A 26,172-nucleotide genomic window follows, 5' to 3' on the forward strand; every position below is an offset into this window, starting at 1 on the left:
CCTGGACCAACCCTTTAACACAGTTTTGTATTGCAAGGGAGCTTTCAGTAAAAAAGTAAAAAGCTACAGTGGCATGCACCAGGCATCTATCTTGGATATGAATTTGCATTTGTTCGTTTTTTACTCGGCGTTCAGGGCTTTATCCTTCCCAAGACTTTGAGGCCTAAGGGACCGCAAAAGGAAACAAGGGGCAAATATCCAAAGTAGAAAAATAACAAATGCGTTTAGGGAAATCAGATTTTTAGACTTACGTTCTGCAGCGTATTAAAGCCGTCAGATATAATCCTTCCTTAATAATTTGACTGTAATGCGTGGAAACAAGGTAGCCCACAAGTTGTAAGCGAAACGCGCTCGGCTTCCGACCTTACTCTCAAAATACACAATCGGGCCTACTTTAGACCATTAAATTGTGAACGCCCAAACAAGGAGGTTTGGTTTGCCAGTGACTGCTGTATGTTCTGTTGTATGTGTGGAATCCTTGAGTGAGCAACTAATGCATTTGTAGTGTTATGCATAATGTACTGCTCTCACGTAAGTGTTTTAAACTCTTAAACAATCCCAAACCACCCCTGCCACCCACCATAGTCTTGCTGCTCCATCCCGTGTCCCACCACGTTTAAAGGCTTAGGAGCAGTAGGGCATCCTTTGCAAAATATTTTAAGCTGTGCACTTTAATTTATACACTTTCCTTTCAGTGTTTCAAGCAAACAAATATTCCTGAATCAGACTGCATGACTCAATGTGTAGTAATTGTATAGCTGTTCAATCCCTGGTGGCACAGCACCTCGGATAGTATGCTGCATGGCTAAACACTTACAAGGTCCCAAAGGCGAGACCTGTTGGCTAATGCCAATGCTTGTTTTATTTTCTAGTGTAGCACTCCATAAGAGGGCATCGTTTTGCAGGCCGTCTCTACCCATCGCTCCCAACCTGCCTGCATTCCATTGTTGCTTGCCCCCGACCCTCTCACCACCTCCCTCCTGTTTCTTACCCCTTCTCACAGTTGCTTGCCTCGCCAACTGACCCCCATCGCTGCTCGCCCCATTTTGCTTCCCTTCCCCTATTGTAGCTTGAACCATAGCCCATCTCCCCGTGCTTGCTTCCCCGACTACCCGCACATATTATTGCTTGCCCCTTCTCGGCCACACTCTCTCACTAGAAAAAAGTATTATGCGCTTGTCATAGCAATTTTATTTTCTTTACTTTCAACCATGTTGCCCACCAGCCGCAGTGCAACATGGCTGAAAGTAAAGGAAAAAAAGTGCTATGATGCGGTCAATGCTGGCAGCGTCATGGCACTTTAATTCTTTACTTTCAGCCATGTTGTTCAGCAGCCGTGCTGCTGTGTAACATGGCTAAACAGCATTGACCATACATCTCATACATCTCATACAGGCCAGACCTTTCGCCTTTGCCTGCGTTTTCACGTTGTATAAAGACACGTCAGTGCAGTTCACCCCACCTCCATGACTGGGCCCTGGTTACATGCGATTACAGGTTATCTAATAGCCAGGGCTACTAGAATTATGCGATTGTGCGGCTGTGGCAATTTTCACACAATTATAGATTTGCAGCATTTGCCACATAATCCATCATCTGCAGAATAATCAGCAGTTAAAAAATATTATGTATTTGTTTCTAACACAAATGGGTCAAAAGTTACTAAAAATGCAGCAACACATGTTGCTGCGCAGGTGAAGGCCCTCTGCAAAGCTGGACTGTTCACCTTTATGTTGCTTATTGCTATTTTGGGTGTTAAACTGCTGCTAATGAGAGGCAACCAATGGCCATACAGTGTTACCAAGTTTAAAAATTATGAAATAACGAAGTAACACTATAACGAAATGTGCCGCATAATTTGCTTTTTCATGCAGCACAGTTACGTAGCAAGGGGGGCACGAGAGGCAGCAAACGCTGGAATAGAGCAGCAGCACACCCCGCACTTACTGCCGCCGTGGGGGGCGGCAAAGGCTGGGACCGCCAGAGGCGGCAAAAGGCCTAGCTACGCCACTGTTGCAGTATAATTTACTAAACCTTGCCGCGTAATTTGGCCCTCTATTGCTACATAATTCCAGTAGCCAGGCTAATAGCTCTTACACTGTACCACTCATGGCTGCTCCAGTCGGTGTCCTGCTTCTTTCTACAGGGTAAAATGAAATACGGTTGGCGCAGATATATGTCCTGGGGGTTATGTGTCCTGGGGGCTGGGACGACACACAGTGCCTGTACTGTAGGCTTTAGACACACAGAATCCCTTGCACTATTCTTACACGCATATTACTCTGAATTCACTTCTTCAAAAGACACTTCTTAGTAGGTTTTCTTTAAAAACCATGCTGTGATGCAACAAGCTTTGCCTTGGTTTGCGGTGGCATCTGAGCCGAGCTTCACTATGGGGTAATGCACCGATGGGCTTCAGAGCTCGCCCCTTACTTTTGAATAAAACACTTTCACATGCTACTTCACGTTGCTCAAAGTGGCATGCATTGCCTTGACCCAGGTTACACATGAGAGTGGCTCTCGTGTTCACGTGCTCATTGCTTGCGAAGATTCATGATCGTGGTGTTGCAGGCTTTTGAACAACGATATCTGAAATCTGTCGAGTGCTCCCATTCGGCAAAGAAGCACGAGCCTTATTAGTCGAGGGCCAACTTTTCACAACTATGGGGCATCACACAACATTGCAAAACTTACTAATGAGGAAGGTGATACAGTCTAGTGGTTGCGTTAATAGCACCGATTACTTTATAGTATCACCATTGGCATCCTTTCCCACCCCTCCAACATAACATATATGCAAATAAATAAATACACACCACATCTTTTTTTTGGTTTGGGTAAAGTTGCTGCAGGTTTAATACATACACCGTTATGTAATAGGTGGGTTATCTTACGGGCGATCCAAGGGCAGGCAACCAACTGGGCCGCCTGCCCGCCTGATGAGCCAGGCAGCACTGGGGCAAACCCCACCTGTGCTGCCCTTACTGGTGATCCTCTTCCCGGATCACATGACACTTGGTCCCATATTACTCACACCCCTTTCAAGGCGGAGCGTAGAATAGCAAACCCCCGGTTGTTCAGGCCCACAACCGCCCAAAGGACTAACGGGGTGCCGACACGGTTTTCCAGGAACCTCACATGAGGCTCCTAGGATTTGGCTCTGGCACCCCCTATGGTGCCGCGCAGAGGTACCTTTCTGTAACGCCCTGCTTCCAGATCGCCCTGTAACTCGCCACAGCTCTGGAGGTGGCCACTGTCGCCGCCAGAGCCCCCCACCAAACAGCTATGGTCTTACCTGCAATCTTTCATCTCTAGCGCCTAGAAGTCTAGAAGAAAGAGATCCATCCCTACTGTTGATAGATGAACCCCATCTATATCACAATAGCCCTTGAAGTTAGCCTGGATCAGCTAGTGTCTGCTGAAACAAAAGGCCCTTTTGGCCTATGAACTTGCGCCAAGACTATTCACCCCATGCGGGAAAGGTCCTCTGCATCACATGACTCAGACCCAGGCCAACTCTGGGCGGGATGGTTTCAGACACCATGGCTCACATTGCCCCATCTATTTGCTGATCTTACCTCGCTGCCGTACTTTAGCACCATGTGTGCCTGGATACTTGTGTCCCTCATCTATGAGACAGCAGCCCACTTGCTAGGTGGCCACTCCCCCAACCCTTAACATTTGAACAGTCCCTTTGCCTTCTAAATCATGACGCACAGGAATGTTTGTAACTAGAAGTATGTGACAATGAGCAAGGGTGCCATCCTGCCCTTGCCAAGCATCCCTTATTCCTTATGGGAATTTAGCCCGCTCAGCTCCCTCAGTGGTGAAACCTCCTAGGCATACCAGCTAGAGATTGTCTGATTTAATACAATGCACCCTGTCTGCAATAAGGTGCCTAACACTAAGGATTGACTAAGTCCAACTTAACCCCCATCCTAAAATACTCCCAGATAGGGGGGTGGGGGTGGTTCACACTGCCCACCCTGAGCAGCCCCAGCGGTGGAAAATGACCTGCTCCGTTAAATTTAAATTTTTGTTGAACACTGGACATGCCAAATGTTCTTTTTGCATAGTAGCCTTTTGTGCTTGAAACGTTGTTTTCCCCTTTTCTTGGGTCAGTAGCACACTATTTTGACTGACAGCGTCCCCACCCAGCGAGGCGAATATAGCTAACCGGGCGGGGCATTAGAGCTTAACTGCAAGAACATGTCACCTACCTTGGTTCTAGGGTGCCCTTACTTCGCCCCGATGACCAGACGATTGCATGAACCCCATTGATTGCTAAACCCTGGTGATCTCTTTAATGGTGTCCAATCTGGTTTGAAACAATATATGTCTTGTGCCCACTATTGACGACACCTCACCCTATCGTGCAGTGACAACATACGCAGCGCACCCCGCTTGCTTAACTGCAATCGGATCACAGATGCACAGTACCTACTGTCCATCTCTGGCCCTGGACGCTTTAAACCCGCAAAAGTGTCGGAATCCCAGATCCCCAGTTTACTGTTTAGCTGCAGTACACCTTCAGTGGATCCGCTAGGAGATACCACAAACCGCATTGGTCATGCGAACATTACGAAGTACTGCTCCACCCAGTTTGACCCCCAAAACTTTGGGACAGCTTTAGTAGGAACACGCCCGTAATGGTACGTGACATTCTACAAGCGCTGCGCAGGAGTCCCGCTTTGACCTGCTCGAGCCTGTGGCCATTCTGCTGAAAGCCCTGTGGGCCTGAGGGTGGGGGAGGGGGGGGGGAGTGCTACTAAACCTCAAGTCCTAGGCACTCAGGAAGCATCCCTCACGGCTGCAGGTGCCCTAAAGCATTTATTGTAAAACATTTGATGGGTAACAACCCGGTTTGTGCCCGACTTGATGTGCCATGCTGTGAGCAATTAGATACCCCATACATCTCTTCCCTATGAAGAGATGAAACAAACCGGCCAATGCACAATGCATGGGCAGTGAGTGTGTCGACTGAGACACCGCCAGCTCTGTGTGGCACAAACCCTAACGCACCGCATGCCAGTTTGTACATATCATTCTGGGATGACTAAGCCCTAATGTTACCCCTTTCCCTGGATGATCACCAGTATGAGGGTACAGACTGATGGCCAAGTGCTGCGCCAGCCAATAACATGTAGACACGTGTGTTAAACCCAGCCGCAGCCAAACGAAACCACTAGAAGCAGTTTATCACCAAAATGTAAAGTCCACCAGAGTCCCTCCGCGCCCTCCGTACTTCCGCAACGGCCAGACAGGTCACCTGCGCGTATGCCAGGTGCCAAAACCAGAAAGCATCAGCCCTTTTGAAAAAGGATTGGCGGCGCACAATCTCAGCGTTGCAGACAAAATTTACCTCGTTATACTGCGAACGAGGCATGTGCGGCCCTCGAATGAGACAACGTGCGGCACTCGAATGAGACAATAACTATCCTTTGCGAAACAGAGCTTGAATTCTACTTTCCCACCATAGGGCTGGTCACCGACCTGCACCATTAACAAATGTGCCACCAGCACCCAATGCGCCGTCCACCTGTTGCTATGCAGATGTCCTCCAATACAATGACATCGGCGACCTATCCCCATTCTGCCTTTGTGGTCAACAAACCCTAACGCAGCATGTGCCAGTTTGTGCATATCATTCTAGGGTGACTAAGCCCTAATGTGCTCCCTTCCCTGGATGATCGCCTGTACGAGGGTACAGACTGATGACCAAGTGCTGCACCAGCCAATATCACCAGAGTCAATGAAACCACTGCCAGGTGGCATGCCAAGCTAAGCCCAACCAGAATTTGCCTGCCAGTGCGAGAGGACCAAGCATTCATCGCTTCTTAAGCCATCACTGTCGATGGTAGGCACGCCCAGCCGGTGAGACTGATATTTTGTGGCTTCTGTCAGTGCCTCCGGACATATACTACAAAATCACACTAACATTTCAGATTCTAGACAACCTGTCACTTCTATCTGAAACCCGATAATCATTACAGAAATCCAAGTGACTTAAAAAGAGGCACATCACAACCATGGAAAAACCTGGATTTGAACATGTAACCTTCAGTTCAGAGTCAGATACCTTAACCATTAGGCCACTGTCTGCTGTAACAGCTTCACGCGCTGCAAAGGCTCTTTGCTATAAGAGGGAACCTCAAATACGGTGCTTTCTTTAACTGCCTTCGCATAATCTGCAGTCATGTGACCTTGGCTTGCCTCGCTGGAGCCACGTCGTGGTATTGAAACGCTATACATGAGCGCCTGTTAAATTCACCTATTCAGCACAACTATCCTCATGCCCACTCCAAATGAAAGCATGGCTGTCCATGGAACTGCGCAACACTCGATACTCCATGTGCAGCCCCCCATACGCAAAGTTTAGCAGCCTGTGCGGAACCTTGGGCTGAAAAGCCAGCACCCTCACTGGTTCATGGCCTACTGAGGACCCAGCTTCCCTCTGCATCTGGTTGCTGCCACTCAGTTCGTAACCTGAACCACCGGCCGGGAGGTATCTGAAAGTAACAAATAGGCGAGGAAAAGAGACAGATTCCGAACCTGTGCTCAACTTGCTCCAACATTTTCAGTGACACTAGTAAATCTTCACATGCCTGCTTGTAAAACAGTCCCTTTTTACTAAAAAGTGCAACGTGCTATTTGTTGACTCTTCACAGTTCTATCTAGCACACTCGAGCTGAAGGTATCATAGCGCCTTACCTGAGCACCCCTTACATTGTACCTGGCCTTACGCACAGACAGGTTTACCGAATTAGGAGGGGCAGAGTCGCACTTCCAGTGCAAACACTCCCTGTGGATACGGGCAGCGATCTCCTAGTGACCACCCCATCTGCTGCCCCACACACCAAGGTTGTTCACCACTGGCCCCTGCCAATGACCAATTCATGAGGCGAGTGCCTGCGATAAACCCACAAGCGATGTAGCCCACTGGTGTGCGCAACACCAATTCTCTCGAAGGTGACCATACCCTGGACCCACTGACACACCACGTCATCGCCCGCTCCGAGTCAGTCCCACAGGCACTCCTGTGCGCCACCAACTTCTGCTGTTTTCTTACATTTGGGAAAGTGGGGGGGACACCGAGCAACCCATGTCCGCCCTACCTGGGTGGGTGAATGTCCCTAACTGCAACTGCAGGTGCCAAATTCCCCATGCGGCACTGGCAACTGTGTCAATAGGAACAGCTGTCCTGTACTCGAAGCACTCCGAGGATGCAGTGCATGCATACGCGGAAGCCGGAGTTCCCAGTGCTAGTACGGGAACCACCCACGCAAGAAATCTCCAACCCGCCGCATGCTCAACCAGGCTCAGTGTGCGCTCGCAGCGCACGAATCACCATCAAAGACCATGCGCCCGATCCCATGACACATAGGGACCATCCACCAGCGTGTCCCACCCAAGGCAGTGTAAAGAAATCCCTTGGAGGCCATACCGGACAAGTAGGCAGCGAAACAAGGAAACATGCTGGAGCGTGGGCAACCAGCTCCACGCCGGGGATCGGGCAGCGCTACCCGCTGTGACAATGAATCATCGCCGCAACCTGCAGAAACAGTGCATCCTGCAATGGAAATTGCAGCAGCCTTCCTGAATGATTTAAACCTATGATGCATGGGAGGAGCCAAGATGGCGACCGGAGCAGACGCTTGAGCGCCCGGCTCCGCCGGCCCTTGGCCTCGGACTATCATCCTGATTCCTATCCTCGCCGATTTTCGAGGTGCAACGTGCGCGACGACGCGCTGACCGCGCCGCCGCTTTCCCGGAGTCTGAGCCCGCCCGGATGCCGGAGTTCTTGGGGCCTTTGTTCTCCGCGCTGGACCCCTGCTCCATTGTGGCCTTGGCCGGCCCCCTGGAAGCTCCGCAGTCACTGGACCCCCGGCACAAATCTGAGCCCCGCGGCCCCGATCCCGCCTCACACCACGGACTGTCGCCAGACGAGCCGGGGGAGAGACGCCCGGACACCTCCTTCACCTTTCACCTGACGGGCTGGAGCTATAGGGTAAGCCCCGGTGTGGCGGGTCTCCTGCCCCGCTCTGTGGCCCGCGCTGTGGAAGGCTGCAGACCCCCTTCTTCTATTGCCTAGTCGGCTGCAAAGAGAGTCCGAGGGAGGGGAAGCGACGGTTGGCTTTCACCTGTTGCGGCGCAGACCTGCGGGGAATTGCCTCCTTGTTACGACCCCCCCCCTGGCCACTGTACCGTTCAGCGGTAAACCATGGCGTTGATTGCCCGCTCGCTGCTGGGGGGCGATGCTCCGGTCTTGCCCGCTGCCCGCTTCGCCCTCCCTCTACCAGACTCCAGCTCCACAGTGCCGTCCCGGATTGCTGCCGATGTGGGGGCGCAGCTTCCGCTGACATGCGGCTCCGTTCTGGCTGCCCTGCGGGATTTTCGTCTGCAATTGTGTGCTGGCTTGCAAACGCTGAGTGAGCGGTTCGACTCCATACTGTCGGCTGCGGGTCGTGAGCGCCCCGTTTGTTTTCAACAAGACGTGGGTCTGCCAGTGCTTCTGTCCTCTTGCCGGGACGCAACGACTGGGTATAACCGTGCTACACTGGTGTCTGCATCTGGCTTTCCCGGCACCCAGGATCAATCGATCTCCTGCTCAATTGTGGACACTTTGTCTCCCCGTTCATTGCTGCCTGCTTTGTTGTTGCCTGCCTCACCGCGCCCTCAAGAGTATCCAGCTGAGCGACACCTGACGTCCTCGAGGAACCGTTCACGGTGGCCTATGGCTTCCTTTATGTGGAACTCCTGTACTTTACAGGCCAGGTCTGGATTTTATATGGTGCACAGGGGGACCTCAATGGATGATCGGTGGCCATTTTGTGACTCTACTTCTCCATCCTCTCCCAAGCGGCCATATTGTCTTTGTCTGCACGGGCTGCGGGGCCTTCATGTGGGGGCTAGTCTAATCTTACGCCCGCGATCGGGCCAGGGCTAGATTGATTTCCATCACCAGGGTTTCACGGATGGGCTGGACTGGGACTGGAACTGTTTGCATATGTTGTGCGCACTCAGCGCGATTTGTCTGCCTTCATTATATTGTTGTGACACGTTATCTTCACACGACCGCCTTTGGGTGTAGTGGGTTCTCAGTGTGTGGAGACGTAGTTGGCCGGTGGTTCCGGGCGCTCCGAGGTTACGTGGGCTCCTCCCCGCTTTCTTCTTTGTTTTCTTATTTTCCTTCCTTTATTCCTACTTTCTCTCTCGTCTATATTTCGGGTTCATTGGGCGACAGGCACTATGCTGGGGGGGGGGTAGGCCGTAGCCTCCGCATTGGTGTAGGGTGGGGGGGTAATTTACTGTTTCTTTTTAGTTCTATGGGCCTTTTTCTTCTATGTCTCTGCGCTATCCTTGTTTCCGATTCGGGGTCCGGGTGTGGGGTGGATTGAGTGGGGGCGGCTTTGGAGGGGTGCGTATTTACTCATGTGACTATCCTGTTATATAACTGCATCGCCTCACTGTCTGAGATTTTCTATGGCCGTTTTTAATGATGCTGCTTCTCTCCCGTGTGATGAAGCCATCTTGCGGACTCGAATCTCCTTGGTTCTATCCTCTACTGACTTTTTCCTCGATAAAATTATTTTGAAAACCTTAAAATTAACCTTCACTTCTCCTTCCCCTGGTGTCAAGGATCTCTCCAGTGTATAACTCCTGAATCGTTGCTAATCTTGACCATTGATGCACAGGGGATGTAATGTTTGTCTCAGTGCTTAATCGTTTTGTGGCCGGCCTGATGGTTGTAGGCCCGTATTTGTTCTTTTAATATGCACAAATAAAGGTTTTTAAAAAAAAAAAAAAAAAAAAACCTATGATGCATAAGGATGCTTTGACCACCTTTGGAATTGCCCACATTTAAGAATGGTTCCATGATTTTTCGTTAGCCACCCATAGGTTAGCCAACTCCATGTGCTTGCGCAGAACACAGTCCTTTATCAAATTGGCACCAACCAAGTACAAGTTTCTTGTTATTCTTCTCAACCTGCGAGAGCAACACTAACACCAACAGTCGCACTACCGATCCACTGCGCTCCGCTTACTGACCCCGGTATGCCTTCCAGCAAAACTTCACCATGCGCCGCTTGGGCCATGTGTTCCACACTTACAACATCACTAAAAGGTTTATTTTGATCAAAACAGAACCCACTAAATGCTAAGTGGCAGAGTCACCTATTATTTCAGTAATATTAGTGAGCTGCTGCTGTGTTACCATATTGAAAACACGTCACCATCCCCGAATATTGCATGCAAACACATTTAGGAATTGGAAGAGTGTGTCCGTGCACTGTCAGTAACTTTTCTTAAAGTGGGCATGAAAGGGCTGGACTAATTCAAAGCTGTTCCAAACAGGGGCCCCCACATAAGTTTCTACCAAGGGCAGCTGATGCTACCGCATGTGCTGTTGTGCAGTAGTATGCACTCCTGACCTCAAACCTTCAAAATGCTGTGTTAAACGCGCCAGAGCCCCCCACGTATCCTGAAGAAGGCTGTGCATTGGAGAAGGTCATGTTACACCTTCGTGACACTGGGCTGCCCAATGCCTTCAGCCAGACCACAGGACAATCGGACCATGCATGCTGTGTAAATATGAAATGCCCCCAGCATTAAAACCATGTGTAAGGAACCGGGAGATTTCAGGTCAAGCTAACCCCAATCCTGCGAGGCAAGACCCAGCCCACAGCTGTGCCTAATTAACAACCTTCCCACATCAGTCACGACGGAAAGACAACAAGAACCTCGCACTCCATGTCTACGCCCACAGATTAACACCACAAGTAAAGAACCAATGGCCTTAGCGGGGGCGTAGAGATAGTTATTGAACAGCCTTTTTGCGGTTTTATACAGTGCTTTAAATGACTGCCTGCTGCATTACAGACGGTACCAGGAGATTACAAGAAGTCCAATCCTCCCACCAGACTCGAACCCGGTTCTCCAGCACCCCAGCATTAAAGTCTGTTGCCCTAGCCGTCAGGCCAAACAAATGAGCAGTAACAGAGCAGCAGTTTACATTCCACAATTCAGCTGTATATATACATCCCCATTATAAAGTGAACTCAATGTAATCCCAAGGAACTAGGCCCTGGGTGAAATTCACACTCCACTCACCCAGACCCTGCTGGGGGGAGAAAATCAGAATAAGGCACATTATGGTACACTGCAGGCTTACTCCACCTGACCCCAGACCGGGGCTCGCCTCCGCGGGAATGACAGGCCTCCTGTAGTACAAAGCTCGAATACGTGCTTAGCATAGTGTGCGGGCCGACTTGTATTTTGCTGTTTCTGTCATTGCTTTTAGATATATGATACACGTAACATCATACCTACAACAAGTCAGCACTATTGGCTTCGGTAATGGTTAGTTGCATAAGCTAAATAAGCAGTAACTATGGCTTGTATATAATATTAAGTTGCTGTGACCGGACCCGCTAGCATCACCCGCCGGGCACCCCGGGTTACTCACTGGGGTGGGGGGGGGGGCGCACCACACCCTGCCACCTCTAACATGCACAGCCGGAACCGTGGACATCGACGGTAGCACCCGCTACGGTAGCGCAGTGAAGCGGGCTGTAAGCAGCCGGCTGGGAGGCAGCAACCCTGCCCACGGATCCAGGATCCACGGATGCAAGATGCGGTGGCACTCTCCCCGCAAGACCCACTACCTAGAGACGATGATGCAGGCACCCACAGTGTAATCCAGCACCTGGCGGAGACCCGTGACGGCCAGGGGCGGCTCTTCCTGCCTTGGGGCAGCGACACGCTCGTTAAGGGGTTGGAGGTGGCGGGGCCGTGCGGATAACGGTAGTGCCTCAAATACCCAATTGGCCCAAAGCCTGTATCTGTGCTTAGCATAGTGAACAGGCCGACTTGTATTTTGCTGTTTCTGTCATTGCATCCAGATATATGATACACGTAACATCATACCTACAACAAGTCAGCACTATTTGCATAAGCTAAATAAGCAGTAACTATGGCTTGTATATAATAATGACAATCTTCAACTTAAAGCTCCGGTTGACACTGTTGCTGCTCCTGAGGTATAAAAAGCGAAGGGCAATCCCGAGGGAAAATGACAAGGATTTCCCTTCCCTTAAAACACTCACCTGGCATGACGTCAAAATTGAACTTTGCGCGTTCAAAGAGGAGAACAAGTCGCATGATCAGATTCAATGTCTCAGGGCTCTTTGCATCTGCGCATGCTCCATGTTGTGCAAAGGCAACATCTCCTTAACTGTACCCCCTCAAACAGTCTCAACCGGGAGAGAGCAGTGATTCGGGCTGTTGGATTCTTGATGTTCCCCCGCTGTTTAGACAGCTCACGCTGACTTACGGGGCACCAGCGGCCCCACCACAGCCCACCCTGCCATCGCACCAACCCATTGGGCCCGTCCACAGCCAGGCCGTGGACCCTTATACCTACATGTCTCTGACCCTAACAGTCAGGAATAGTACCTCAATCGGCTGCCGCAGGCACCGGCCTAGCCCCAAACCCCGCAACACAAATTAAAATCCGAGCATGCGGGACAACCTCAACCGTAGTCCCCAACCACTCCCGAGACGGTTTCCTCCACACCCCTAGACCGCAACAACTGCGCCCCCAAACTTGGGACTCACCGCTGCAGAAACCGGCTCTGCGATCCGACGAGGGTGGTCATGGTACACATAGCAGCCCGGGAGGAGGGGCCAACATACCAGCAATTGTGGCCGGTTAAACCAGGCAAGCTCCGGACCCAGAATGAGTTGGGGAGGGGCGGGCCAGCGCCCTGAGGCACACGCTACATGATTTTAAGGCCCCTGCCTCACTCTCGGAGCCAACGTTACGGCACTTTCATGACCGCACATAAGGGAACGAGAGGACCGGGTGCCGTGGTCAAGCTGGGGGGTGAAGAGGAGAGCTAGCAACACTCCTCGCTCGCACCTGAAACCCAGTCTGCGCAGCGGAAGGGGGTGGGTGGGGAGTTGAAACCCCCCCCTTTTGCCTTCCCCTGTCCCGATCCTTCGCCCTGAATATGCACATGCACAGCTGCAACGGATCTCCTGGGGAAGGAATTACCATTTGGGTCCCACAGGGGTCCTGGCCCGTGGGGTGGGACCCGGGGGGGGCTTACGCTGGGGATTTGGGCAACTAGCCTCACTCCCAGCTCCAACTGCACGACACGAGTAGGGACTCGTCAACAGTCCCACAGCCCGACCAGCAAGACGGCGTATTGGGCGCGCCTGCATCCCCCCGCATTAGAGCAGAAGACTGGCCATGTACGCCCAGGCGCCCCGATGGGCCGGCAATGATCCCATCTATGCCCCGGGCCCCCCACGTGTCTGAGTGATCCCAATTCTATTCAAGACAGCGTGTCGGTCGCGCAAAAGAGGGCGCTAAAATGGTGGGGGAGGCATATATACCCTCCCCCAAGTCCTGACGCCCAGGAAGTGACGCCCTTAGCGTGCTGCGACCAGACTGGGGGGACTCCACCCAGAGTCCCTGCCCCTGATGGGGGAGGGGGGTGTGGGGTGCCCAGATGACACTAGAGTGCTGACCTCTCTAGTGGCCCCCTGCGGGGGCCTCGGCCAGCCGCAAAGCTCCAACAGGAAGTGTTGTATGTGGTTTGTGGAAAAGAAATAATAACATCAATTTTAAAATTCAACGTTTGAAGCAGACTTCATCTTTTTTGCACCTAGCGAATTGAAACAAACGGTTCTTTGCTACTCACTTGCACAAATTGTGTGATCCTGGGAAAGCAAATTCACTTTCCGACATATTGGTTCATTTCATGCTAAATGGTAGCATATTTAAAATGGCTACAAACAAGCATTAACTAATATATATATATATATATATATATATATATATTCACTTAAAAAACCATAGGTTTCACACATGTTATAGTTAGCTGGGCATTTCACTCGTGAAAAACCATTGAAATTCCCACGTTATAGTTAGTGCAGGCAACTATAACTCACGCGACCGCAATCCTCTGCTGATGACGTCAGATATTACATCACTGATGACATATGTGTCTTTCTGAAAAAAAAATATTTGTAATATATGTATAGCTAAAAATTAATGGAAGAAGACATGGGTAAATAAGTGTCTAAATACAGTATTAGCATCAACAGAGGATTGCGGTTGCTTGAGTTATAGTTGCCTGCACTAACTATAACGTGGGAATTTCAATGGTTTTTCATGAGTGAAATGCCCAGCTAACTATAACATGTGTGAAACCTATGGTTTTTTAAGTGAATTTGCAAGGTTTTTTAAATGCTAATTCCTAACTATAACGTGTGTGAAACCTATGGTTTTTTCAGTGAATTTGTACGGTTTTCTAAATGCTAAGTTATGTATTTATTTATTATTTTTTTTAAAGTTTTTTCACCGTGCGTTACGTAATTCGCGGAATTATTCCGTTTCTACCGTGCGCGCACGCTACGCGCACTCCGCGATTTTTCGTAAAAAAATTAAAATAAATTTTTGCCCTTGGGGGTCCTTCTGGGACCCCCTGACCAAGGCTAGGGGGTCAGGAACTGTCCAGCCTGCCCCCTTTTCACGTTATCCACCTTTGTTTTTCACCCCCTCAGACTGCGAGAGACAAAATGGCGGCCGACACTTCCTGGTTTCGACCGATTCGAATGTTTACTAAGATCTAACAACCAATCAGAATCGCGCTCGCGCACGTCAGCGTGCGCGTACGGTAAGGATTACCGTACGCGCACGGTGCGCGCCTATAGATATATATATTGATTTAAATGCTATTTTCTCAGGAAATACTGAACAGATTTACACCAGACCTGCAAACGGCACATCCCTGACCTGAGGACTACCTCTCTGCCAAATTTCAAGTAATTCTGTTCAGCCGTTCGGGCTGCAGCTTGGACTAAAGGGCCTATGAAAAAATGCATGGGGAAAACGCGTTGTGGGACCCCCCCTTTTTCTCAGCCCCCGCTTGACGAATCCCCCCGAGACTTTCAGGGAAGGAGCGGAGCGGAGCGCCCCACCTATTTTGAAAATTTCGCAAGGATTCGTCAATCGGCGCCAAAGTTATTCAAAAAAGAATGTTGCGGATTTCCTATGGAAACACGGTCCTAACTATAACTATCTACTGGCGACTGCCAGTAGATAAGATATATATATATATATATATATATATATATATATATATATATATATATATATATATATATATATATATATATATATATATATATATATATATATATATAGATAGTTATAGTTAGGACCGTGTTTCCATAAAAAATCTCAAAATTCTATTTTGAATAACTTTGGCGCCGGTTGACGAATCCTCGCGAAATTTTCAAAACTAATGGGGCGCTACGCTCCGCTCCTACCCTGAAAGTCTCGGGGGGATTCGTCAAGCGGGGGCTGAGAAAAAAGGGGGGTCCCAAAACGCGTTTTCCCCATGCATTTTTCCATAGGACCTTTAGTCCGAGCTACAGCCCGAACGGCTGAACAGAATTATGTGAAATTTGGCAGAGAGGTAGCCCTCAGGTCAGGGATGTGCCTTTTGAAGGTCTTGTGTAAATCTGTTCAGTATTTCCTGAGAAAATAGCATTTACATCAATATATATATCTATGGGCGCGCTCCGTGCGCTTACGGTAAGCTTACCGTACGCGCACGGTGCCGTGCGCGAGCGCGATTCTGATTGGTTGTTAGATCAAAGTAAACATTCGAATCGGTCGAAACCAGGAAGTGTCGGCCACCATTTTGTCTCTCGCAGTCTGAGGGGGTGAAAAACAAAGGAGGATAACGTGAAAAGGGGGCAGGCTGGACAGTTCCTGACCCCCTAGCCTTTGTCAGGGGGTCTCAGAAGGACCCCCAAGGGCAAAAAATTTATTTTAATTTTTTTTAAAAAAATCGCCGAATGCGCGCAGCGTACGCGCACGGCGTAAACGAATAAATTCTGCGAGGGAAAATTCCGTGAACTTCGCGTAATTACGCGTACCGTGCGCGCACGGCAAAATAAATTTTCAAAAAGGAAAACTTGAAAAAAAAATAAAAAAAATTGTGAGGTAAGGTTGGCTCTTAAAAGAGCCGTTGGGTTAATGCAGGGATGGAGGAAAGAAAGAATGGGAATATTATGAGCGTCTACAAACGTGCTGATCGATCTTATTGTTAATAAGGGGAACACTGGTCTCCCCAAAAACAATAAGACCAGAACACGTTATACACCTCATTACAACCTTCCCAAATCGAGGGTTAACGTCCAGAGGAGCAGAAGAAGGTGATGCTCCCACCTCAGATGAAGGGCTCAGCTGAGCTGCCGATGATGTACTCGGCTGAGCTTCTGAGGTTGGGCTCTGGTGACTTACTGAAGAGTTTTCTCCAGTATGTCGAGCAAAGGTCCTGGGATGTTTATCCCTAAGGTGTCTCATCATAGAGTGATTTCCAAAGGAATACTTCTTCCTTGGATTTCCTCTAGATAAAACACGGTCACAAAGTGTGCAAGTGACCAATGGAGCATTGACCTTTTTCTCCCCCTCTGGAAAAGTAAAATACTCCCATACAAAAGCATTCTTTTGTTTCCTCCTTCTCTGGATGATGGTGGTGCTGCTAGCCTCACTCTCAGAAGAGGTCTGCTGTTCTGCCATTGTATCTCAATGTCAATTCAGCTCCTTCTCCTAGGGGATCTCAAGCAGTAATGAGGGGAATGGGTGTGGTGTGGGAAGTTTCTGGAACTGAAAGTAGTTTCAACCAATGAAAAGTGTTATTTGTGGATCACATGACCTACCGTGCGCGCTCCGTAAGCTTACGGTACGCGCTCGGAAACAAGTGCGCATGCGCGAACGAGACGCTTACGGAGCGCTTACGGAGCGCGTACGTAAGCCGCACTCGCGCATGCGCATTACACGCCCCTGCGTAACCGCGACGTTGCATCCGCGAGTACGCGTACGTCACGTACGTATCACGTAAGTGCGCTGTACTTATGACGTGCGGAGCGCGTAGCGTCAGCTTACCGTACGCGCATCGTATCACGTAAGCGCACCGTACTTATGACGTACGGAGCGCGTAGCGTCAGCTTACCGTACGCGCACGGAAAAAAATGCATAAAAAAAAAATTTAACCATTCCATAATGCAGGATACAGTACATATATTGTTTTATACATAGGTTTACAAAAAATCACAAAAAATAATTTGCATTTAAAAAACCGTACAAATTCACTGAAAAAACCATAGGTTTCACACACGTTATAGTTAGGAATTAGCATTTAAAAAACCTTGCAAATTCACTGAAAAAACCATAGGTTTCACACATGTTATAGTTAGCTGGACATTTCAATCATAAAAAACCAATGAAATTCCACGTTATAGTTAGATCAGGTAACTATAACTTGCGCGACCGCAATCCACAATGTGTCATTTCAGATGTCATCATTGATGTGAAGAGTGATGTCACTGACCATGTCATGAGTGATGTAATATGTGACGTCATCAGCAGTTTATTGTGGGCGCGCAAGTTATAGTTACCTGATCTAACTATAACGTGGAATTTCATTGGTTTTTTATGATTGAAATGTCCAGCTAACTATAACATGTGTGAAACCTATGGTTTTTTCAGTGAATATATATATATATATTCACTTAAAAAACCATAGGTTTCACACACGTTATAGTTAGGAATTAGCATTTAAAAAACCTTGCAAATTCACTTAAAAAACCATAGGTTTCACACATGTTACAGTTAGCTGGACATTTCCCTCATAAAAAAACACTGAAATTCCCCTGTTATAGTTAGTGCAGGCAACTATAACTCACGCGACCGCAATCCTCTACTGATGACGTCAAATTCATATTGTCAATAATGCATCTTTCAATTACAATAAATACACAATTCATGGATTTGAGATTAACACCAAAAGCCGTATACCGATAGCCTGATGTCCGTACCTTCTTCTGATGGAGTAGGTGGTTTGTATATATATGTATGTATATATATATATATATATATATATATATATATATATATATATATATATATATATATATATATATATATATATATATATATATCCACACACACATATTGGGCAATCTCTACAAAAAGTTGAACTTTACCTCCCAATCGGAACATAACTTTAATATAATAATTATTTCTACAGTGTACACTACAGATTGAATTCTGCCTAATGATCAGCTCTCTAGAAATAGGTACTGAAGTAACCAGGACTTGTTCCCCCTGCACACATATTTCCACAATGTCACTACTCAAGGTGTGTGAAATTTGGAAAATTTGCTTTCAAGTAAATCTGCAAAAATTCTCGAAAAATTAGGGAAGAATGCACGTAATTTAGCCATGTTGCACAATTGGGGGATGTTGTTTAGCATGGCTAAAAACCATTGGCAAAATCAGTAGGTCCCAAAGGCGAGACCTATCGACCTTGCCAATGCTTGTTCTAAGTTGAAAATGGAACAGTTTAATTTCTCAAAATAGCATATAGCGAAAGCCACCAGGAGAGGCCTCCTTCAGAAGGGAGTTAAGGGTGTTCAGAGTGTGTTTGGGGGAAACCCCCAGCCAGAAACTAAGGCCTAGATTTACTAAGTGCTTGTGTTATCCTTGCGTCAAGCAAGGTGACGCAAGGCACAGCAAGCCCTTAACGTGACTCCGCGTGGTTTAGTAAATCCAGATTCATATAAGGCAGGAGCATATCACTGCCTGGCATTTCTCTGCTTTAAGTAGGCGTTCCATGGGTGGAGCATGGGCGTTCCCATGCATCTACCCATGGATTTTGATGCAGTCCCGGATTTAGTAAGGTCGGTAAACCTGGGTTTGCTTCAAAATGGTGCACCTTCCAGGCGTAACAAGGAGAAATATCTTTATTTCTCCCCTTGACTTCCTCTTTCCATGTGTGCTGAATTGTGCAGCACACATAGCAAGAGGAATATGCCTTTAGAGATTGTTTTTGTGAAGGAAGGTATGTTTTCTTTTCCAAAAAGGATCATTCTTGTAACATAGGCACCCTTTATGATGGCACACAGTGCGCCAGCAGAAATGTGTCATATCTTCATAAATATCGCACATTTCTGCTCTCTGCCTGTCACGCAGCGTAGCATGTTCACTTTCTGCATTGCGTTGCATGACTTTCACAGAAAATGTACAGTGCACCGAAGGAAGCGCATGGGTGCGCACGCATACACACACTTAAGAGTGCAGCGGAGGAAACACATGCCGAGCACTGCATGGGAAGCTATATCACAAGCTTCACGCACAGAACATGTTTATTAAAGCAGAGAATGAAGCAGGCGAAGCTTAAGATTCATAGAGTATGTACAATGGAACATGGGAAGCAGCAAAGGCACAGGCGTCACTCACACTGGACATGTATAGTGCAGCATGGGAGGCAGCAACGGCGCAGGCATCACTCACAGAAGGACATGTACAGTGCAGCATGAAAGGTAGCAACAGTGCAGGCATCAATCAAACAGGACATGTAGAGTGCAGCTTGGGAAGCAGCAACAGTGTCGCGTCACTGTAAGAAATTCGGTTGTTGGTTGATTCGGGTGTTTGCCCTGGTTAAACAGCAACCACAATCATAGTCCGAGTGAGGCACAAGCCAACCACAAATTAACCTGTGCTCAACCCTTTGGTAGTTTGGCACAGAGCAGTCAGGCTTAACTTAGAGGTAATGTGTAAAGTATTTGTTCAATACTTCAAACAGAAATAGAGGAGAAACACCACACAAAAAGAATCCCACACCAAGCTAGAAAAATAGAACTTTCTTCAATTTATAACACAAAAACAAAACAACAAAAATCCAATTAGTAGAACCAGGGTTATGAATTTAAAAAAAGTGTAAAACAGTGCCAAAAACACAAAGCACGAACTGCGGCTATGTGGTCACACTGGACCGGGCCAAAGTCCTCCAATTACCCGCGGGCCATCTGTGATGAGCAGGGTCCCCTGATCCTAATCTGTCTTTCGGAGCTGCCCCAGAACAGGGAAAATACGGCCTCCGCGGGGTCCAGCTCCAGAGCAATGGACTCAGTTGTCCAACTCTCTACGCTGCTGACCACTGCCCCCTGACCCCAGCACCTTCTTGAATGATTAGAGGGTGTGGGTGAGTGACTGGTTATACGTCAGCATGGTGCAATCCATAAATGGGTGTTCACAGAGCTAGTGATACACCGGCAACAGAAGCAACACTGGATAGGTACAAGCTGTATATATTGCATTTCCCTTCTAGTTAACTAGCCCAGCGCCATGGTCTAAAACTGTATTACAGAAAGGCAGGGTCCAAGATATTGCAGGAGAGTGGAAGAAAAGTGGATCTTTACAAATGAGTTGGGCAGGAGATGGGAAGAGAATGCGAGGTAGACATTTTGTTACAGAGATACGTGTAATGAAGAAGTTCAGAGAACCTGGAAGCACCAGGTGCTGCATTGAGGATTTACAGAAAATTGTGATAAAAGCTTCCTCACAAGTTTAGCCAGGAGTCGTTATTGCCTTCTGAGCCGGTACCAGAGATTAGGCCTTGAGATGTACAATATAGGCAAAGTGCAACTGTGTCTCTTTGTTGAACATTTGTCATAATCTTGATAAACATACATTTCTGCTTGTCTTTCCAGCTCCAGGAGAAACGGATGATGGTGCTCCTGCAACTGCATCATCCACAGGGTCAGTGTGTGACCCAGAAAAAGCTGAAGACTGCAGCCCTTCCACAACGCAGAGTACCATGGAGATCACAACAGACACCAGCCCTTACTTTCTGCCCTCCCCGCCTCTCTTCATCACTCTGCACTCTGACTGGAACTCCGCAATAGCCGACTGGGGGTTGGCCTGGGAGATTCACATTTATGGTATAGGGGCTCTGTTTGGGGGGGTAGTTTTCATCTCTCTGCTGAGTCTCTTGTGCCTCCCTTTTCGCTGTCCATTCGGCTGCCGTTTCTTTGTGGTCCTTGACCTCCTGCTGATCTCTGCTGGTGGCAGCCGGGCCTTCTCTATGTTCTACGATGCTTACAGCCACCAGGAAAGACTCCCTGCCTTTACAACCCTTCTATTGTATGATGTGACCTTCCCCTGCCTAACCTCCTCTTTGGGTGTGGTCTTCCTTCTGTTGTCCATGAGGTCCAGAGTTCAGCTATCCAATTCCAGATACCAGCACCCATGCGCATTGGCCACTATTGTGTTCCTGCACTTCTTCATCTCCATGGGAGCTATCATTGCTGTAGATCTTCTTCACCAATTCCCATTCCTCCTCTTCATCTCACGGGGAGTCTTTGTAGGCTGGGCTGCCATTCTCTCTGTGGCCTTCTTCATCTTCTACTGCCTGGTGAAACCAGACAATGTGCAGCTGTATGACCTGAAGTGCTCCATGCCACCTGAAGGGTACCCTCGAAGGTGCCCCTTTGCAGACGCTGAGGATTGGAACAGAGCTGCACAGACTGGTCTGTTCTCTGCCATATTTGGACTATTCAATGCAGGGCTCCAGTTATATGCCATGCTTTATGCCTTGGGATATGGGGGTTCTCTTCTATTCACCCCTTGGCTGTGGTGGGCCATGCAGCTGGGGATCAGGCTGTGTGAAGTAGGCATGTGTGTCCCATTGGCTCTTGTTAGTATCTACCCGGTTTTCTGCTCTCGTGAACTCCCTAGGTTTCAGTGCTGGACCAAATTATTTTGCCTATCCCCAGGTCATGTTAACATGAAGGCTCCTATTCTTCCAAACAACTGCGCTTGGGCAGAGTCCCAGCATGAGAAGCTGATGATATGTGAAACCATTGCTCGCAGTGATTCAGAGTTCCTGCCACTATATGCATTGGTGCAGAAACGTTTCAGCAGTGGGGAGGATCTTGACCTGATGTACCACAGCAACAAGAGCATGGACTTGGGGGCCTCTGACCTGAACCTCAAGAACAGTTATGGGTCAAAGGACTCGTCATTCATTAGCGTACAGCTAGACAGTGACTCCACAGTGGACTTCAGGCCACCTTCACCAATCAACCTCCGGCGCAGCATTGACGAAGCCCTCTTTGGCGAAGCACTAATTCTCAAGAGCCTTTTCCATGGCCCGGCTCTGTCCAGCAGCCTATCTCTAAACATCAAGAGCGCCGCACTCCCAGACTCCCACCTCTTTTTGGAAAAGGCTTCAGACCGCGGCCTCTACCGTACCTCCTCATGCATGGAAATAGAGACTGCACTGCCTGCAGAGGTGTCAGCCGCTCATGCCAGCAGGCAGGACACCACTGTGTCTCCTCCAGGACTATGGAGGGGCGGTGGTGGCAGCCAGTCCAGCTCCCTCTACAAGCTGTCTCTAGATGGCTCCTCACTGGTGCTGTGTTCAAGCACAGAGAAGATGGGGCACACTTCATCGTTCAGCTTTGATACCAATGCCTTCAAGAACCTCTCGCAGGCCAATCTGACCCGCTCCTCCCAAGCACAAGGGCAGTACCGAGCATTGGCCCCACCGTCCCAAGATTCTTTGGACATTCTGGGTCATCGCAGCATGGACCTCCAAGAGCAGTTGATGGACGTGTGCCGACAGATTGATACTTTCAGCGTCAACAGTGAAACTATTGACTTGTGAATTATTGACCCCATTTTGTACAAACATCATGACCAGCCACTGTTACTGCCATGGATAGTTTCCAGAACCGCCATGACCGAAGCATGCGTTAGTGCCCATGTGCCATAAATATACCAGTCGGCATTACCAGTATACTCTTCTGCGGCTGGAGTCCAGGGTGTTCCGATGCACGTCATGAGAAACATATCAAACTGTTCAGGCAATAATGGAGACAGAAAATGCAACATACATCAGTGCCATAATAGTTTTGGAGTTATTCTGTATAAGTGGAAGGACAGAAACAATGAAAAAACAGATGGTATTCTACTCCGCTCTACTGTAAACCATTGCGTTGGAACTGATACAATGAGATGTTGCATGTTTCTTATAAAGAAAACATTGTAAAACGACCTTGTGCCATGAAAGGGCATACAGGCTCAGCCCTATCTCTGTGGTTTGTTAAGACAGCTACATGTTGTGCACAGTGATGTATGTGAGCTCTCCTTGGTGGAATCTAAGGGCTAGTAACGAACAGAGCAGGATGGGAAGAGAAGACTTTCACATGCCTTGGAGTTTCACATCTCTTGGAGTCACATTCAGAGCCATTTTTCCAAGAGTTGGTGTGATTTACTCCTTTGTATTATTCAGGAGTAAGTCACAGATGCTCAAGGAAAGATCTTTTCGACTCAGGACCCTGGTGATCAGGAGACTTGCTGGCTTTCCTCATCGAGGAGCAGAAATGGTCAGACAGACTGATGAGTAAAATAGCATCACTCTACTGAACGTCACGCGTGCCGTGGATGTGAACATGGAACATTACGGGAATGGGCATCAATCCATTGAAATCGATAGTGTGTTGGTACAGTGACAGGGCATGGGTGAAACTCCTTTGAAACATACAATGCTAATAATGGGAAAAGTCTGAACATCCACTAACACGTATGAAGCCAAGAATGGCAAAGGAGCAAGTCTTCATTGAAACGTACAGGGACAGATCTATGGAATCAGTGAGGCTCCATTGAAATGCATACCATGAGGAAAAGGGAAGAAATAAGACTCCTGTAGAAGTGTGTGGGGCATTGATGGAGAATAGGTGAAACGTCATTGAATTAAGTGTGGCTGGTGATGGGAAATAGGAGAGCACTATTAGGTTGTATACGGACAGGTGTGGTGAATTAAAGTGTATGGAGTTGAAGATGCGGAAATTGTGGGACTCGATTGAAGCTTGTGTCCCGGTAATGTGGAATTGGTCAGCTGCCACTAATGTAAATTGGACCAAGAATGGCGAACGAGCAAGTCTTTATTGAAGTGTATGGGGGCAGGATGCAGACTTGGTGAGTATCGATCAAAGTGGTTTTGATTAGGATTAGGAATGAGCAAAAGTCATTGAAGTTTGCAGGGTAGGTGAATGGATCTGGGTAAGACCGAGACTTCATTAAAGTGGATTAGGCCTGGAATGGGAGTGACAAATGAGAAAGACGCTAGTGATGGAGGATGGTCGAGACTCCATTGAAGGATGCTTATCTGTTCATAGTGAAATTCCCACATTGAAGCGTTCAAAGCCATTTTTGTGGGTCAGAAATGATGAATAAGGTGTAGAGTTCAGTTAAGGTATCTGAGGTCACAGGCAGAAAAAATAAGAGACTCTATTGAGGTCTGTCTTAAGAGGGTCAGGTGAGAGTCTATCATGGAGTACGAGGCTATTACTGCTGGAATCGTTGAGACTTCCTTGAAGTGCATAAGGCCGGTGATGTTAAAACAACACTTCACTGATTATGAATTTCCAACTGAGGCATAACTGAAAGAGTCTGAATGAATTTGTGTCCTGGATTTTTTCTTAATAAATGTAATTCCCCCAATAAACAGACTAGAGCTCTGGTGACCATATAACTCTAGTCTGTGATGCGACCACTAGAAAGAAGTGCCAAACTGATACTTTTGATAAACAATGTATTTTTCATGGTCAAACAAGTAAATCATTCTGTGATCAGTCCTGCAGAAGGTCCAGGCTCAGCCAAAAAGTTCGGGATCCAAGAGTGTGCAATGTTTCCAAGTGAATGCGTGTAATCTAAAACCGAAGGTACATGTTACAACACACTATGGAGATGCCACACATAGTGGCAAAGAAGACGAATGGTAAAGCAATGAGTCCTCTTCAGTGTGAGACTCTAGCACATTTTGAAATGTTATAGGAACTGGCCCTGAGTTTAGACATTAAAGCTTTGATGCAGGGGTCCAAGGAAATTCCTGCTCATGACTATTTTTGGAAATAATGGTGCAATATTATGAATTTTAAAACTACTCAATTACCTCTTTTTTCCTTTCAGGCTATCTTTGATTTGCTATTCATGTCTTCCATCTTGGCAAATTTGGGGTCAGAGGTCGGAAATTCAGTCCTTGTAAGGCCCCTGATGCCAGCAGAGTCACCTGCTCAAAGGGAAGTGTGGTGAGGATATTAATTTTCATGAATATGACTATCCTCAAAAACACACAGTGAAATAGCACAAGAGACCAAACATTTACCGACATATGTTCACATGTAAATCATCATTCCAGATTGAATTGTGGCCAATCTAAGAGCGCCAAATGACTGTCCTTCGCAGCTTCTGATTGTTCTAGCTCGGATAGGGATCACAAAGACAATGAATGTGCCAAGACCGGTGTTGTATTCTCCTTTCTGCTTGCCCTGGCCATTTATTCTTCCTCTGGTGCGCCCATGGACTGATAATTTTAATGCCAAAATGTATGTGGCCACATCCGTAAACTGCCATTTGAATTGGTGCTCCATGTCCCCTGGCCAAGCAAGACTGTGTAAGGAAGAGGAAATTCTAAGTTAAGCATACATTAAAGTATTTTTTAAACGTGTGTCTAATGTCTAATATGTGAAAGAGTGTTGTATGTTATATGGATGAACGTCCATTCTAACAAATGCTGTCCCGGCAACCATTTATCACATAAAGAATACAATGCAGGTCGTCAATGTTTATAACATACATAATAATTAATACACAGGCAGTTGTGTATCATCAAAATTAAGGGGCGATGAATTAATATGTTATTATGTTACTCTCAATCACTAACATATAAATGGTTTTGTCTCTCAGTCGGTTTAACTTTCTGTTCTAAGTATCACTATATTATAGCTCACTCATAGTCATGAATTGTGCCCCAGTGCGCTATTCTAATGTGAGTGTTTATATATTTTACAGCCATCATATAAAAAAACTTGAATGTTGTGATTCACCGCATCATTCTGTCTTATGTTGCTCCTTACTAGTTTATCTTTAAGTAAATTACTTCGCCTATAGGTAATCCTATAGGGATTGTAGTCACAGGTCCATGAATAGCATTATCTGCTTTTAAAACGGTCCAGTATTTTCTGAGTAGTTACATCTCCTTTTTGGGCTGACTATTTTGTGTTTTTAAGTCTTATCTCATTCTTTGGTGAATTATTTTCCTCTCTCTGATCCAGAAGATCCAACCTTGTTTTCTTGCTTACTCTTTCAATAGCTATATCTAGAACCCAATGTGGGTAGCTCTTATTTTTTAATCTTCTTGGAATAACGGGTTCTTCGTTCTCTGTCTTCCTTCTCATAGATTTTCTTGGTGCTACTATTTCACTCTGCTCTGAGTAATTCCTCATAGGGGATATTTCATT

The 26,172-nt window shown here is 47.5% G+C and overlaps 1 protein-coding gene across 1 annotated transcript in view; it reads left to right on the plus strand.

The window, feature by feature from the left end:
* Nucleotides 1–25,398, plus strand: part of PRRT4 (proline rich transmembrane protein 4) — a 149,811-nt gene extending 124,413 nt beyond the window's left edge. The window contains exon 3 of the mRNA XM_085653694.1: nucleotides 20,578–25,398. Coding sequence (XP_085509820.1) covers nucleotides 20,578–22,535 — 1,958 coding nt within the window. The 3' untranslated portion in view covers nucleotides 22,536–25,398. The remainder of the gene's footprint in view (nucleotides 1–20,577) is intronic.
* Nucleotides 25,399–26,172: the final 774 nt, after the last annotated feature.

This window comes from Triturus cristatus, chromosome 4_1 (genome assembly GCF_964204655.1).
Source record: "Triturus cristatus chromosome 4_1, aTriCri1.1, whole genome shotgun sequence".
Classification (NCBI taxonomy): Eukaryota; Metazoa; Chordata; class Amphibia; order Caudata; family Salamandridae; genus Triturus; species Triturus cristatus.